Consider the following 17,861-nt stretch of genomic DNA (forward strand, 5'->3'; position numbering starts at 1 on the left):
CCATTGAGCCGTTTCATGCTTGCAAACTTTTACCAGTCTGTTTCCTGTCATTTAATTTTACCCCAACTCCTGTAATCAGTCCAAGGATGCACCTCAAAAGTCCAAAGTGGCTTCCCTAATCTGCATTGTTACAAAAGAGGTGGACAAGTTAAAGCAAATGTCCTGAGAGTATCTATCATTACATGATAGTGCTTTCACTGTTTTCATTTCAATGCAGAATGAGGGAGAGGAAGCAATGTCCTCACAGCACTGCCATCCAGTGGACATTCATGGGTTATGACAAAGACACTTACCTTAGGTATAAGGAAGCATAAACGACCTGTCAGTGAACGCTGTAATTACATCACAACCTGCCACTGCCACCAAATGGGAGCAATACCTCAAATGTGGTTGAAAGACAGTCATGCACCACTGCGAGAGAATGGGCCGTTCAGTATGTACCGTTGCAAAACGTTTAGCAAAACCCCTGCTAAACAAAATTGTAATTGTGAAGCCCATTAAGAGAAAATAGATGCCTAAAGTTGAAAAATTGCATTTCAAAGTATTGACATTTACTTTATTTTAGTCATGAAGAAAATAATATACAAACAGTGATCCATCAATACGTGGCACTGACAATTTAGACTGGGTGGTTGGACTGGTTGGTTTAATTGTCAGGCGTTGATTTGATGCGGTTGTCGATCAGATTCTTGTCCAGTGTCTCAATCTGGAACCAGGGTCCATCTCCCTTCATTCTCATTTGCTTACGCACCTCTAGCTGTTGCAGTCTGCAGATACAAAAACATAGGATTTGTTGACAAATGAATGTGTAGAGATTAAAAGGCGTTTATTGTCCACAGTCTGTTTTCTTTCATATTTTCCTCATACAATAAAAGAAGAAAGGAATGCAAGCACTATGTTGCAAGAGGACCTAAATGTTAGGGCGGCAAACCAATTAGATACAGGCTATGCAGTCAGTGGCAGCTCATCACTGTGTGACACTCACCTCATCTCGCCTTTCTCAGCCTCAATCTGGATCAGAGCCATCATCTTCTCATAGTCTTTCACTGGGGAGTCATAGAAGGTCTGCGAGATCCACCTCGTGATAGGATGCTGCAAATACAGGGACATCAATAGGACTCACAATCAACTTTGCCCAAGTCTGATTGTAAGCAATCTCCAATGTGAATTTGTTGTTTAGGTTTATAGGCTAGATGATGCCATTTCATTTTCTGACAGAATGACTAGTCACTTCTGATAGATGCTAATAAGGCATGGATTGTGATGAGCGAATAGAACGGCGACAACAAAGGGCTCGTAGTACCTTGTAATACTCCCAATGCTCAGGCTCATAGCCTTCAGGAATCTCAGCCAGCTCAGCTTCACCTTAAAAAATAGAATAATATATTCAGGTTCATTTCTCTTTTACTATGTTTCTCCATAAAAATTGATCATTTCTGAGCAATGGAAATATCGACACACACTTACCGACAAACACATTCACGGATGTCACAAAGACCGCAACTGGGATTCCAGTAAGCAGGACGTAGAATTTCTAGAAATAAATGTGGGGTGTGAATAAGTTAGTAAATAATGTGGTTCAGTGCGGTGGACAGTTGTCCGTAAACCAAATATTTTGCAGTGATGTAAGTAGGCTAGTTCTAGTCTAGCCATTGATCATTACTCACAGTTCTATTACATTACACATAAGAGTCATTGGACAAAGGCGTCTTCTGTACAGGGGAGTTTTGTTAAGAGCCCCGACGCTTGGTCTGAACATTAACACGCACTGCTTGCGGTACGGTTTTGGAAGCATAAGGAACTTATATCTTTCATATCAGTGAGAAATAATTTTCAAAAAACAAAAAGGTTAAATTGATACACAAATTCATATAGTTAGTGTTCCCACACGGCCATATCGCCATGTTACAGCGCTTGTTTACGGGAAAACAGAGGCGACCACCTATGCTAATTAGCTATCTAACGTGCTCCGAACACCTGTATGTTAGCGTAACTTTGGAAGTGTATTTTCGTTGGATGGAGGCACCCATAGCTGTATGGATCTGTGCACAACTGCTACTGTTTTTTTTATTTGAAGGATTCTTTCTACCTGATGAAAGATAAGGTCCATATGTTTCAAAAGTTGACGTTTCTAAACGTTAAAACACAGCATCGGGATTGTAGTTCACATGAGCCAGTCTTGGTAGAAGCTAACCGCTGAAAACTGTAGAGAGAAGGCAGAATGGCGCCTAGAGTTTTCAGAGAACTAGTTCTAGTCTGAATAACTAAATACTTACCAATAACTGCAGAAACCTCCGGTCATAGAAGCCAGTGGGCTTGATGATAAACATCTGCTTCCCATGGCTTCCCCAGCGGACTGCCACTGCAAAGCAACGTTTTCAGGGATGTTAAACACTGCAAAACATTATTTATGTGGGCATATAAAGCATTGCATTACTGTATGGCTGCACCTAGAGATGAAACGGTTGGAAAGGTTGCTAGTTAGTTGCCATTCAACTCGCTAACTATTGGTCAGTGTGGTGTCAAAAATGAAATTCTGTCATCACTGTGACACTTGGGTGAAAGAAAATGTAGTTGTTTTGGTGTGTGTTGTGCTAGCAAGGCTGTGTGTATTTAGCTTGGCTGCTAGATTAGCAGCTATCATATGTCCACTAGACAGGTCAACAACATGTAAAGTTAATGAGCATCACAAGTCATTTGAAAACTATGAAAATCAATCAGTAAAATTAGATTTGTATGCTGTCGTTTGCAGTGGTGGCAAGAAGAGACACTTGAGAGAAGGATGGCTAACTAGGTCATGCCATGGCTAGCTAGTCAACTAGCAATGATAAGAATACGCTAGCAATAAGCTAACGTTAGCCAGTCACACAGGACTAGCCACAAGGTCACAATAAGAAATAGCCACCACGAGGGAAGGTATTGTAGATTTTGGAAACGTGGGATACCATTTACCTTTATCTGTGCGTAGTGCAGTTCTGCTGAGCAAGTTCACCGCATAATTCCCCGATTTTAGAGGATTTAGCCTGGCTGCAAAAGCAGCAGCAGACCGAATAACACTCATGCCCACCATCGCTACTGAGGGCAAGCAGTTTGGCAGACGCTTCTGTGATTGGTCTGACCATGTGAAGTCGAAGCAGACATATTTACTAAGGGAAAACGTATGCGAATAAGAATATAACAAAATGAAGAATTATGTAAATATTTAATTTCCAAGATGTTGCTTTTTTTGTTCATGATTCAAATTGCTAAAAGTATTTATGTTTTATTTTGTATGATGCATTCTGGGTAGAGCATTATTGCAAAGATGGCGGCGACCTCAACAGGACGTGTTTTGACACTTTGCAGACAGTTTCAAAACGCTTTTAGGATATCTACACCCTTATCAGCTCAACAGTCTAATCTCACTTTGACCAAATCTCAGTCTTATCCTCACAGGTAAGAATCTAAACCCTACAGTTTATCCTTAAGGTCCAAGGACCGTATGTTATTTAGACAGGCTCTGGCAGCCAAAACAGCCAAATACTCAATCTAAATGTGAATCGATTCTCAATTGCGATATTGTTCTAAAAACATAAAGACCTTTACTTTCATATCACATCAAAATAATTTCACAAATGCAAAATATACACAACAGGATATTGGTGGAACCTTCATTGAGGAGGACGGGATCATAGTAATTAATTGAATGGAATGGTATCAAACACATGGTTTCCATATGTTTGATACCATTCCATTGACGCCATTCCAGTCATTATTATGAGCCGTCCTCCCCTCAGGTGTTCAGCGCATGTTAGATAGCTAATTAGCACAGGTGGTCACTCTGTCTTCGGTCTGTCTTCTGTAAACACGTGCAGTAACATATGACCGTGTGCGAACCCTTACCCTATAAAGGTGTGTATCAATTTAATCTTATGTTTTATGCTTCCAAAACCGTACCGCAAGCGATGCGTGTTAATATTCAGATTGAGCGTAGGGGCTCTTAACAAAACTCCCCTGTACAGATGATACCTTCGTCCAATGACTCTCATGTGTAATGTAATGGAACTGAGAGTCATGATCAAGGGCTATCACCACTATGGCTGATATGTAATGCAATGGCTAGGATGCTGATGAATGTATTTTACAATGTAGCTGAATCTGCTGTGGTCCCCTCTGTTAGGTTAATATCTCCTCTTTTGAGCTTAAGTTGGCACTGTCATGTGGGCCTTGTCCGTCAGTGTCGGCCTCTGCACACAACCATCAGCAGGAGAGGACTTGAGGAGTTTTTTGACATACCTGAAAACTGGGGGGAGTCAACCGTGAAGTCAGGTTAGCCCTTTGATAGTATATCTGATCACCAAAGCAAAGCTTTATTTTTTAAATACATTTCCTCTGACTAAGGGACTGGTAAGTATCTGAGTGTGGCATTGATTATTTTCATGATTAATTGTAGGGGCACCATGGACGGCCAAGCAACTAAGGACAAAAAGTAATGAAGACTTACACAAGCTCTGGTATGTGGTGAATGTTGACATAGACTACGTTTACATGCATAATAATAATTAGATATTCAACTGATTATGGCAGAAGGCCGAGCATGGCATTAGCCATGTGAACAACTTACTCTGCTTATCTTAATCTGCGTAAGGTCATAATCGAAGTAAGCATACGCTGATTAAAACACCTGGTTTTCTGATTAATCTTTCAAATGATTAGGACATGTAAACAGATTTAATTGGCTTTCCAGCAGTGTGTTTGATCTGTGCATGTGCCAGCACCAGGTAGCGCAAGCCTCCCTCTTATGCGCGAGTGAAGTGCGTTCAGAAAACCTGAAAGGATGTATCTTATAGTTATGTTCGAACTCAGAATCAAATAGTCTTCACAAAAATAACATGGTCGCTGTGGTAGAACGTTTATTTTGATTGCCAATTTTCTTCACTTTTCGGATGTGTCCATGTAACAGGATTATTAAGGAAATCGTTCTTCGGCCAAAGCATGTAAACATTTAAAACATACTATTATATTAACCTGACTATCACAATAATCGGATCATTGTGTGCATGTAACCGTGCTCATTGAATAAAGAACACTGACCTCCAGAATGAATGTCCATGAACTAAATGGAGAAAATCTTGTGTTCAATGTTCTCACAGGTATGTGCTCCTGAAAGAGAAGAACATGCTGCTTACAACTGAGCAGGAGTCCAAAAGGCAAAGAATTCAGATGCCAAGTCCAGATCGACTTAGGAAGGTAGAGATGACCAGGCTCACCATTATTAAAGATCTGGAAATATTTCTAGTAGGGCATAGGTAGTAATACAAGAATTTCAAAGGGGAAGGATTAATGTCAATGACAGCTATCAATGGGTCTCTTTTGGAGAAGTGTTATTGGTCCAACTAGTACCTTAAATATGAATGCAAATACTCCAGTCCACACAGAAATTGAGACAACCCTTATCTCCTCAGATTGAAAGGTCCATGAACAGACTGGACACAGTGGTGAAGGAGAGAGAAGACGCCCTCCGTCTGCTCCAGACAGGCCAGGAGAGAGCAAGGCCGGGGGCCTGGAGAAAGGACGTCTTTGGACGGGTCTACTGGTACGGAGCTTCCATACACAACAACCCACCTTGATACAATATCTCTTTCCGCAACCAAATGTTGCTTTCACCTTACTGTCCTTGTTTCCCATTCAATTTTCAAGCATACTGTACAAAATGTAGCATGTTAGCATGGCCTACATTGAGTGAAGTGAACCATCTTTGGAAAACTATCAGGGTTGAGGAATTAAGTACTCAAGGCAAACAAAGGCAGTTCTCCCAAAAATATTAAACGTTACTTCATAGGTGTCAAATGGCAAGTTTGAATGTCATTGCTCACTCTGCGATCATTGTATTTTTTCTAGGTACCGGTTTAGAGAGCATGCCCTTCCTTGGTACATGAACAAGAGATACAAACGCAAACGTTTCTACACACCCCTATTTGTCACCCCCCACATGAGGTAAGAAAAATCGTTCATGTATTCATTTATAACAGTGTACAATATGAGAACCTCCAAGCAGAACACTTAACCATGTCACATCTTGCATAATTCTTGTCCTGGGTCAGCTTCAGCTTCACAAGGGCAAAAGCACTCGTCTGTTGTCACAAGTAGTCTTGTTTATTTTGTCCAGGCTTCGTCTAGAGAAACACCTCCGCGCTAAGACCAGAAAGCAGAATGGAGAGAGACAAAAGCAAGCCAGGCTCCAGGAGAAGTTTCCCCAAATGAAGTCCCAGTCATCATGAGACCATTAATGACCAATAAACATCATTCTCCCTTCTGCCATTGATTGGAGCTTGTTACTGTACCTACATTAATTTACCCCCTGTTTTTTGCATAAATATGTCTGTCATCAGCATTTATTTGATGTTGGTAGACTGTAGCATTTGTATGTCTTCCTCTGTATCGTGATGCCTTGACTTTGGTTATATGGTTATTAATATTAAAGTGATTAAACCACAGAAATGTAAATATCCTTGAACATAACTTAACATTTTCAATTTGAAAGATTGCACCAAGAATAAATTGTGGGTGAATAAATATTAATCAATCTAACTTTTGGACTGCTGCAAGCCCTTTCCATTAATTATGTCACTGCAGGTATTCTGAACAGAATCTTTTTCATACCTTTTTGACTACTCAGACAAGTGTGATAAACTATAATTATGAAAGTGAACGTTGTCTAACGTAAATGTTCGAGTTGTACACCTTCAACACTTGAACTTCGATACCATTACAGGAATGGTCAATGGTGAAAACCCTACAAGAGACATTAGAATAGGTTTGTTTGTGTAAAGTGGTGTGAAGTACTTAAGTGAAAATTATTTAAAGTACTACTTAAGTAGTTTTTTGGGGTATCTGTACTTTTAACTATTTATATTTTTGACAACTAACTTTTACTTCACTACATTCCTAAAGAAAATCATGTACTTTTTACTCCATACATTTTCCCTGACACCCAAAAGTAGTACAGAAAATGGTCTAATTCACATACTTATCAAGAGAACATCCCTGGTCATCTCTACTGCCTCTGATCTAGCAGACTCACTAAACACGAATGCTTCGTTTATAAATGATGTCTGAATGTTGGAGTATGCCCCTGGCTATCCTTAAATTTACAAAATAACACAATTGTGTCGTCTACTTTGCTTAATATAAGGAATTTGAAATGATTTATACTTCTACTTTTGATAATTAAGTATATTTGAGCAATTACATTTACTTTTGATACTTTCAAACCAAATACTTTTACTGGGTGAATTTCACATTTACTTGAGTCATACTGTTGGAAACTGACTAAATTAGTCCTTTTTCAGCCACTGTTTGTTTTGGACATTTTTTTAATTGTTTTATAAAATGTGTTTGACAGGGACAATGCACTGTATTTCTGTAAATGTGCCAGATTTAGGCAGCTGGCATTGTGATGTAACAAAGATAGCTGATGATGTAATGAAAACAGACAGTTAAATATGTGTGTGTAGAGCTGTTGCCCATTTGCTCTGGAAATGATGACCACACCTACTGGTCAAAAGGAGTGAATTGCACCTCCAATGGAAGCCAATAATAAGGTATGGAATCATGTCTTTGAATGCTATACTTCATAGTCATTATTTCTATAGCCCTGCAGCTTGCAGTATTTTGAAGGACATAGGCAAGGGGAAATTATGCTTTGGTTAATATGGTCAAATGTAGTAGCCATAGGCCTACACCTTCAAGCTGAGTTGGGCGTACTTGATATAAAATAAAATAAATGTCACATAGATGTCCTTAAATTAGACAACAGAACTGAACAGTTGTAGCCCGCTGGTAGTGGTAGGCGTCTGGCTGTGATCGCTGACCCCTTTAACAGTGAATAGGGGCAACTTACTTGCAGTGTTTAGGCTTGTTTACTAGGTCAAGTAGTGTATTGGGGTAGGCTATGTGCAGCATGGGCATACAGGAATCCACTCTGTAGCCGCTTAACTCACCTTGGCCATGAGCTCTATGGCCTGCAGCTATTGCATCACCTACAAGACCGTTCACAGATTCACGTTGACCACAGAATCTGACTGATCATCTTAATAGAAATGGAAGCTTATTTGTTTGAGATTTTTACTGGACAACCTACACTTGTCAGATGGGCTAATCCATAGAAATAAAATGTGATCTTGGAACTTGAACTCCCCTAGCTGTAAATAGATCCTGTACCAGGCCACCCACCCTACTGGTGTAAATAGATCCTGAACCAGACCACCCATCCTACTGGTGTAAATAGATCCTGAACCAGGCCACCCATCCTACTGGTGTAAATAGATCCTGAACCAGGCCACCCATCCTACTGGTGTAAATAGATCCTGAACCAGACCACCCATCCTACTGGTGTAAATAGATCCTGAACCAGGCCACCCATCCTACTGGGGTAAATAGATCCTGAACCAGGCCACCCATCCTACTGGTGTAAATAGATCCTGAACCAGGCCACCCATCCTACTGGTGTAAATAGATCCTGAACCAGGCCACCCATCCTACTGGTGTAAATAGATCCTGAACCAGACCACCCATCCTACTGGTGTAAATAGATCCTGAACCAGGCCACCCATCCTACTGGGGTAAATAGATCCTGAACCAGGCCTCCCATCCTAGTGGTGTAAATAGATCCTGAACCAGACCACCCATTCTACTGGTGTAAATAGATCCTGAACCAGACCACCCATCCTACTGGGGTAAATAGATCCTTAACCAGAACACCCATCCTACTGGGGTAAATAGATCCTGAACCAGACCACTCATTCTACTGGTGTAAATAGATCCTGAACCAGGCCACCCATCCTACTGGGGTAAATAGATCCTGAACCAGGCCTCCCATCCTAGTGGTGTAAATAGATCCTGAACCAGACCACCCAGCCTACTGGGGTAAATAGATCCTGAACCAGGCCACCCATTCTACTGGGGTAAATAGATCCTGAACCAGGCCACCCATCCTACTGGGGTAAATAGATCCTGAACCAGGCCTCCCATCCTAGTGGTGTAAATAGATCCTGAACCAGACCACCCAGCCTACTGGGGTAAATAGATCCTGAACCAGGCCACCCATCCTACTGGGGTAAATAGATCCTGAACCAGGCCACCCATCCTACTGGTGTAAATAGATCCTGAACCAGACCACCCATCCTACTGGGGTAAATAGATCCTGAACCAGACCACCCATCCTACTGGGGTAAATAGATATGGGCTCCATATGATAAGGTACAGTATGTGTCTATATATGGTCTCTATATGAAAAGCTACAGTATGTGTCTATAGATGGTCTCTATTTGACAAGGTACAGTATGTGTCTATAGATGGTCTCTATATGACAAGGTATATGTCTGTTGATGTCATGGTACCCTCCTAACATTCTCTTATTCCAAATGTTCTAATCAGTGCTTGACTTGGACTGAAAAAGGTGCCGGTACTCATTTTGGGTGCCCGTACTATTTATATTTGCATATATATATATTTTTTAACTGTTTCTCTATTTTATCTTATGCACTTTGAGATTATTCTTGTGTAATGAAAAGCACTTTACAAATATAATAAATTATAGTTATTATTATATTTAGGTGCAGGAGTTCCACAATACTTTTGAGCTTATACTATAAGAGGAACAGGAGCTCAAGCAGTCGAAGATTTGAGGTGATGGTTTTCATCACCGGTGAGCTCCTGCCTAAGTCAAGCACTGGTTCTAATATACAAAATAGCGGTCCTCTGTAGCTCAGCTGGTAGAGCACGGCGCTTGTAACGCCAATGTAGTGGGTTCGATCCCCGGGACCACCCATACACAAAAAAAAATGTATGCACGCATGACTGTAAGTCGCTTTGGATAAAAGTGTCTGCTAAATGGCATATTATTATATAAAAAATAAAAAAAACATGTTTATCCTTGTGAAAAAGTGGGCTGGTCAAACATGAAATCTCCTGAAAACTAAGAAAATTGATTGGATCCATTAAGATTATTTTATTTTATTAATTTATTTAACCTTTATTTAACCAGGTAAGCCAGTTGAGAACAAGTTCTCATTTACAACTGCGACCTGGCCAAGATAAAGCAAAGCAGTGCGGTAAAAACAACAACACAGAGTTACATATGGGGTAAACAAAACATAAAGTCAAAAATACAAACAGAAAATATATATACAGTGTGTGCGAATGTAGTAAGTTATGGAGGTAAGGCAATAAATAGGCCATAGTGCAAAATAGTGACCATTTTGTATTAACACTGGAATGATAGATGTGCAAAAGATAATGTGTGCAAATAGAGATACTGGGGTGCAAATTAGCAAAATAAATAACAATACGGGGATGAGGTAGTTGGGTGGGCTAATTTCAGAATGGCTGTGTACAGGTGCAGTGATCGGTAAGCTGCTCTGACAACTGACGCTTAAAGTTAGTGAGGGAGATACGAGTCTCCAGCTTCAGAGATTTTTGCAATTCGTTCCAGTCATTGGCAGCAGAGAACTGGAAGGAATGGCGGCAAAAAGGAGGTGTTGGCTTTGGGGATGACCAGTGAGATATATCTGCTGGAGCGCAGACTACGGGCGGGTGTTGCTATGGTGACCAGTGAGCTAAGATAAGACAGGGATTTGCCTAGCAGTGATTTATAGATGACCTGGAGCCAGTGGTTTTGGCGACGAATATGTAGTGAGGGCCTGCCAACAAGAGCGTACAGGTCACAGTGGTGGGTAGTATATGGGGCTTTGGTGACAAAACGGATGGCACTGTGATAGACTACATCCAATTTGCTGAGTAGAGTGTTGAGGGCTATTTTGTAAATGACATCGCTGAAGTCAAGGATCGGTAGGATAGTCAGTTTTACGAGGGCATGTTTGGCAGCATGAGTGAAGGAGGCTTTGTTGCGAAATAGGAAGCCGTATCTAGATCTAACTTTTGATTGGAGATGCTTAATGTGAGTCTGGAAGGAGAGTTTACAGTCTAACCAGACACCTAGGTATTTGTAGTTGTCCACATACTCTAGGTCAGACCCGCCGAGAGTAGTGATTCTAGTCGGGTGGGCGGGTGCAAGCAGCGTTCGGTTGAAGAGCATGCATTTTGTTTTACTAGTGTTTAAGAGCAGTTGGAGGCTACGGAAGGAGTGTTGTATGGCGTTGAAGCTTGTTTGGAGGTTTGTTACAGTGTCCAATGAAGGGCCAGATGTATACAAAATGGTGTCGTCCGCATAGAGGTGGATCCGAGCATCACCAGCAGCAAGAGCAACATCATTGATATACACAGAGAATAGAGTCGGACGGAGAATTGAACCCTGTGGCACCCCCATAGAGACGGCCAGAGGTCCAGACAACAGGCCCTCCGATTTGACACATTGAACTCTAAGTGGTTCAGTTCACATAAACAGTCATTATTTTCAGTTTCAGAGATCATCCAGGGCTTTGCCTCATCTGCTGTAGCTGAGATGTCCCTGGAGGACAAAGAACAACAAGACTATGATGTTTCTGACACTGAGACGGTCAGGTAAGGCCACTCCCCTTCTATCCAGTAAGATTGTTGTGTGGAGATAAGAGAGAAAAACTAATAAGATACCACTTGTTATGGGGCAGGTCAGACGTCATTCTTGGAGTTATTTGTAAGGCCTATCAACCGAGCAGATCTATTTGAACCACTCGTTATTTGTGGCCATGTATTAACTACTAAGTGAGTCTTTAACAAGCCAGTGGTTAGATCCTGCCATTGGGATTGCTCTGATGCTGTTTGTATTCTCTCCTGGCTATGACCATAGAGCCTTGTCCCAGCCTCCAGACCTGCCTGTCTGTGTGGTGGATGACACCCTGCCCTCTGAAGCTGTCAATGAGATGGTAAGTTGTCCTTGTCATTTCATATTGCAACATTAAATCAATCTAATGTTATATTGATGCCGTCATTGGCAATGTTGAAGTGCCACAACAATCCCTGTTGTGTTGCAGTTGTTTAATTTGTCCAACATTGCCAATGCTCCTCCACTCTCTAACTAATTATTTCAGTATGATATTTGTTTTTATATGTTAAATTTGACTCTGTTGGTGCCATTATTTGAGACACAGAATGTTTATTTCTGCCAGAAGCAGAGCAGTACTGTGGAAACCACAGAAGAGGAGAGCCTCAACAGTGTGAAAAATCTTGAGTATTTTCCACTGATTATCAACTTCCTGCAGAACCTAACTGAGGAGTATGTTCTATTTTCTTTGTTATCAAACCTGGAAAGCAATAGGATTATAAGAAAACAGATTCATCAACTACATTTCCAGTGCGAGAAAAGTTACGTCACACCACAATTTTGTCAAAACAATTGCCACAAAGTGAGTGTAAAATATTGTCTAATCTGATGACTCTACTGTGCATCGTGATACTGACCGACATTTCTGACAATATTGTTTTCAGGCAATGGAGTGCGATTCGTGATGGCATTTATGACCCGGTAAGATGTGACAACTTATTTACAATACCATGACCACTCTGCTGAATGTTTAACCTTGTTCATAAGCTTTTGAAAGATGCACTATGCAACATTTTAAACCCTTCTTCTGTTTCTGGAATACAGCTGACAAAACAACAGCTTGCCGGCTTGTGTCTGAGGATCGTCCAGTTTTTATCGGACAAGCTGATGCAGATCATCATCCCAGGCCTTTACGAACTACTGGGCATCCAAGATGCTGCCACCTCTCCATTGTCACAGAGCTCTCTCACAGCATCAGTCACCAGTCTGGAGGACGATAAGGCTAACACCAAGTCCCGTGTGAGATTTACTGAGGCTGGTGTACCTAAGAGGCGAGGCAGTCGAAAGTCTTCCACTAGCTTTCGCATCCCGACTCCCTACCCTTCCTCCAACTGTATGGAGCAAGAAGATGAAGAAGAACAGCAGGAATCACAACAATTGAAGTTCAAGGAGATTTACCTGACTAAGGAGATACGCAGTCTGGGCAGCGGAAGCTACTGCCCAAAACCATTGCCCATGCCGGCCATGAGGTATGTCCGTAACCATTCTTCAATACTGCCTTGTATTTGTGATTGTCCTTAAACAGTATTTGATGTTTATAGCTATTTTGATATTTTTTAGGTTAGATATTGCCATCTACAAGCCAGTGTCAATACAAATTACTTATACAAAAAAAGTACTCTACTTTATCATATTATTTTACTTTAAAACAGAAGCATACAAGTTTTTTTCCTTCTCCAAACCGGCAGAAGCTTTTCTCCCATTGTTTTCAATGGTTCATATGCACTTTGAGATTCTTTCTGTAATGAAAAGCGCTATAAAAGTTGAATAAATTATTATTTGTATTATTAGATGTGTTTGACACACCTCCACCAGAAAACGTGCATCACAGCCTTACATATTATTTGTTTGACTGTGATGATTTCTGGGTTTTGTTCAAGGTCTCAAACCTCTCTGTCTGAGGTGCAGAAGAAGGCAACCAACTCTGAGCTACAAGTCATTTTAGGTCTCTCAGAGGACACCCTCGTCACCTGTGTGCAGGACAGCCTGCAAGGGTCTCTCTCCAAACTTGCATGCGTATCTGATTCTCCATCTGGAAGCGCAGGCTCTCCGAAGATGACCCCTGCTGTAATGGCAGAAGTGGTTAAAGATGTCAAGTCGGCCGTTTCAGTGGCCATTAAGAGTGTCTCCACAAGCCAAACCTCTCTAGTGACACCTGTAAGGGGAGACTCACAGACCAAGGTGACTGAGGGCATGGTGAGAGACCTCGCAGCTAAACTTGAAAAAGTTGACCAAGAGAGCAAGAGTCTAACAGGGCAGGTCATGACCACCATCTCTGACACAATGGTGGTTTTTGTTGACGAGAACGAACAGGATTTGCTGGGAGATCTGAAGGACAAGATCACGTTTTTGGCATCGCATGGTGGCTTCATTGACGATCTTGATGCCCTGATAAGGAAATACGAGAGCAGCCACAATATTAGTGAATCTGGATCCTCCTGCACGCTCATGTCTAAGAGCATCCAAAAACTATCTAGCCGGGAGTTTCAAACATCAGCAATGCAAGCAGTGAGTGGAGTTATTTTCAAAAAAGTCAGTAGTTTGAGCTTTCCTAGTTCAGTCGTTCAGTCCGAGTTAACAGGTGCTGTAGCAAGTCAAACATTGTCTGGCATTGTAAAGACAGAGTCAATTCACCCAGTGGGCTCAGCAGCTTCAGTAGTTGTTAAGGCTTTCGTGTCAGATATGAAGTCCTTGGCCGAGTCTGAAGAGAGTCCCCAACAGAAGAATGGCTGGTCTGCTGCTGTTCACATCTACCACAGCATCCAAAACAACTTGAATGATTATTTTAGCAAGCTTCAGAGATTTGCCCTGAAGAGCACTGTCACATCTGATGACAACACCACACATGCTGAGTGTAAGGAGACAGTTCCTCTTCAATGCCTGGACAGAAGATATAGGCCTAGCAAGAGTGAGCCTCAGTTGCCAGAGTCCACTGGTGAAGTTACTCTACGGAGGGGCCTAAGTGAAAGCTCAAAACTTCTTTGGGCACAAACTGACTCAGAGGAAAACAAGCTCCTTCTGACAACTTGCACCAAAGAAGTCATCTCAGAGCTTCTGGTCTTGTACAACACTGAGATGTCAAATGAGGACCACCCATCCACTGTTGGAGAAAAAGGATCAGACTTCTCTATTGAGAGAGAACAATTTGTAGAGGGTGTTCTGGCTCAGCTTGGGGATATCTCCCATTCCAGGGCCACATCACCAATAGTATGTGAGTTCCCCTCTGAAATTGAGGACATCATCGGCAGCAAGGCCACAGCTTCTTTGACCAGTCTGTTAGATTGCATGAAGAAACTCTCAAGTGAGGAATTCAAGAGAAACGCCACTCAAGCAGTGAGTGAGTTCCTAGTTAAAAAGTCCACTAGTAGCTTAACTAGTGCACAGCCTGCTTATTCTGTAGCGTCCAGGTCTGGTTCCATTCAAAACCAGTACACATGGTCAAAGGATATTTGTGCGGATTCTGCTGCCTTTGGCATCATTGACACATTTGTGGAAGACCTGAAGAACTTGGCACAACCCTCAGAGGTAGAGCAGAGAGAACCTGACCTCTTGGAAAATGCACAAAAGCTACAGAGCAGGATCTGGTCTGCTACCACTAGCTTATATAACAACATTAAGAAGACACTAAAGGACTTCACCATTCACCGGCGGAGGTCAGACATGCAGAGCAGAATGTCCAGCCGTACACCCACAGAGGACTCTGGACATCTTGGGACAGAGGAGTACCTTGGTTTGGCAAGCCAGGACTTGAGGCAAGCTAGAAAGAGTGTGCCTCACTTTCCCAGTTTGAACCATGAAGTGGCTCTACACAGGGGTGTCAGCGAGAGTTCAAAACTTCTCTGGACTGAAATAGACGAGGCGCTAATGACCAATAGTACCAAAGAGCTCATTACAACAATCTTGACCTCATGCGAGGACGAGATATCAAATGAACCTTTCTCCTCCACAGTAGGAAAGAAAATATCTGATATGTCCCTTGCGGTCAACGTGTTTGTAGGTGGTGTTCTGTCTCAGCTGAAGGACATCTCCTTGTCAAGGTCCCCAACACCATGTGAAGACATGTTTGAACGTCTCCAAGATTCTCTTGAGCGAACCTCTCCAGTAAGTCCAGGTGGCAGCACGACAACCTCCAAAGGCATTGCATCTTCCCATAGTCTTTCAGCAAAGAGCCTCCAGAAACTATCAAGTCATGAGTTCCAAACCAAAGCTGAGAAAGGAGTGAGTGAGGTCCTCTCATTTAACATTGTGGAGGAAGGTAAAACAGATAAGCACCTCCAGTCTGTATCTACATCCACCGTCTCTACTGATATTATACAAACCATGGTGAAAGACCTGCAGGAGCTCCACCAGAACACCCAATCATCTGACATGGTATCTGGCACCTCCCTGCTCACCACTGGACAGGTTTCTGAGAAAAGGATCTGGTCTGTTGCTTGTAACATCTACCACAGTCTGCAAAGTAAGATTAAGGAGTTTCTCAGAAAAGATCTTCAAAGATCAGACACAACACTTGGTTCAATCAAAATTTTTACATATCAAAGCAGTTCTGCATCACAAAGAGCTAGTCTCGGCCATCTTGAGGTCAACCAGAGCAGTGTTACACCTGGTGGAAAAGATGCCTGTGTGGACATTCCGTATGAATTACTACCTAAAATCATGTCCTCAGAAAAGGTCTTAACGACCACTGAGCTCTCAGGATCCATGCTGGAGGATATTGGCACGATCCGCTGTAGGAGTGCTGACAGCCAAAAGACAAGAAAGACCTCTTCTTCACGCTCCTCCATCTCTCCAACACCTACTTCAAAATCAAGGCAGTCAGAATGGAACTTTGCTTTACCCGGTACTCCCATCCCCACTGAGTTGCCTGCTCAGAGTGAATGTCCCATTATAAGAAACACGATCATTGAGGACTTCTTTCACACAGAGGACTTACTTCCCCCGCCCTTTGTGGACAAAGTCAGGCAAGTTGCTGGGGTGGTAGTGGACAAAATGGTGGAAAGTGTTGAAAACACACAGGAAGATGGACAGGATGCTTCTCATCCTGTCGACCTCCGATCTGCTGTTAGGAAATTGAGAAGAAGAATTTCCACTGGGACCATCCACATTTTCACTCATGAATTTGTGGATAAAGTGATAGCCATTCAGGACAGCCACAGCACTCCACAGGTCCTAACATTGGCAGCAGCCAAAAGTTCTTCTGACTCCATTCTTTCAAGGCTGAAATGGGGACAGGAACAATGCGCCGTATCCAGGAAGCTCTCCTCTCAGCTTCTCCAGATATTTGCTGAAGAGACAGTGAGGGGCTTCCTAAAACAGGGGTCAGATGAGTATGAAAATATAAACTTTGATGTTTTAGTCCAGAATGAACCAAGCACCTCTACATGCATTGACATTCCTATCCAACTCAATCAGAGCAAGCCAGAGGATAGTGACACAATGAATCAGCTCATCAAGGCTTTGGTCAACAAAATGATGGACGCGTTATCACATGGCTCAGATCATCAAATGATCACCAAAGCCACTGCCAAATGTTCCTTTGATTCCGGTACTAGCATGGCCACCAGTGACATTGTAGAAGGGGTGTTGGATTTGGTAAGGGATACCACCAGCAGTACTGGAGAGCAGATCCCCATCTACAAGGCCAAGAAAAGCAAGAAGGCCAAGTTTTGCAAGATATGCTCTAACACAAAGGTACAAGTCCATCTTTCATGAATAACACTGCCTTTGACTGTACGAGATATTATTTGTTTATATAATTCAGTCTTAGCATTGTATTGCCTTTTTGCAATTGATATACTGTACTTTTAAGATATATAGAAATGTTCAGTTATGTGCCTTTTCCCACCAACCAGGGTTCCAAGGAAGTTAGCAAGGACCTCTGTCCCCAAGAGTCTACGGAGCACCAGCCTCAGAACACTTCCCCTGATGTATACTTTACAGGTAAGCCCTGCTGCTGTTTAGGTTGCTGCTCAGTCAAGACGAAGACATTATCACTTTACCATTAAACTAATTCATTTTGGAAGGACATTGTACTCTCCTCTGAATTGTTACCCATGACATACTGCACTCACCCATACTGGATGGTCATTCTTTGCAGAGTCGATGACAGATTCTCATGGCTGCTTGGCTCCAGAGGGAAATTATGACATTGCATCGTCCTTCCCAGTTGAAGACGAGAGTCGCAAACCCTCCCTTCTCACCAGAATGTGTAGAGCCATCACTAGAGGCTTCTCCAACCCAAGAAAATACAAATAATGTAATGTCATTATTTTCCTCATTAAATGAGACTGCATTCATTTGTTGCCATATGTTTGCTTTGAGATTGTGTGCCGACTAACCA

At 42.1% G+C, this 17,861-nt stretch overlaps 3 protein-coding genes across 3 annotated transcripts; 2 read left to right on the plus strand and 1 right to left on the minus strand.

Moving 5' to 3' along the window:
- Window positions 1-542: 542 nt before the first annotated feature.
- ndufb5 (NADH:ubiquinone oxidoreductase subunit B5) lies at window positions 543-3,099 on the minus strand. The gene is made up of 6 exons (XM_041891009.2): window positions 2,953-3,099; window positions 2,277-2,362; window positions 1,468-1,534; window positions 1,304-1,365; window positions 986-1,092; window positions 543-767 (listed from the first exon to the last, which is right to left on the minus strand). The coding sequence occupies exons 1-6, from the start codon at window positions 3,068-3,070 to the stop codon at window positions 647-649; spliced, it is 561 nt and encodes a 186-aa protein (XP_041746943.2). The 5' UTR covers window positions 3,071-3,099; the 3' UTR covers window positions 543-646.
- A 205-nt stretch (window positions 3,100-3,304) lies between these two features.
- LOC121577248 (39S ribosomal protein L47, mitochondrial) lies at window positions 3,305-6,569 on the plus strand. Its single transcript, XM_041891010.1, has 7 exons — window positions 3,305-3,435; window positions 4,160-4,308; window positions 4,433-4,493; window positions 5,133-5,229; window positions 5,445-5,575; window positions 5,881-5,976; window positions 6,149-6,569. The coding sequence occupies exons 1-7, from the start codon at window positions 3,305-3,307 to the stop codon at window positions 6,258-6,260; spliced, it is 777 nt and encodes a 258-aa protein (XP_041746944.1). The 3' UTR covers window positions 6,261-6,569.
- A 929-nt stretch (window positions 6,570-7,498) lies between these two features.
- On the plus strand, window positions 7,499-17,817 carry LOC121576521. Its single transcript, XM_041889720.2, has 9 exons — window positions 7,499-7,583; window positions 11,400-11,502; window positions 11,768-11,843; window positions 12,087-12,193; window positions 12,406-12,442; window positions 12,566-12,990; window positions 13,402-17,212; window positions 17,374-17,461; window positions 17,619-17,817. The coding sequence occupies exons 2-9, from the start codon at window positions 11,444-11,446 to the stop codon at window positions 17,774-17,776; spliced, it is 4,761 nt and encodes a 1,586-aa protein (XP_041745654.2). The 5' UTR covers window positions 7,499-7,583; window positions 11,400-11,443; the 3' UTR covers window positions 17,777-17,817.
- Window positions 17,818-17,861: the final 44 nt, after the last annotated feature.

This window comes from Coregonus clupeaformis, chromosome 11 (assembly GCF_020615455.1).
Source record: "Coregonus clupeaformis isolate EN_2021a chromosome 11, ASM2061545v1, whole genome shotgun sequence".
Classification (NCBI taxonomy): Eukaryota; Metazoa; Chordata; class Actinopteri; order Salmoniformes; family Salmonidae; genus Coregonus; species Coregonus clupeaformis.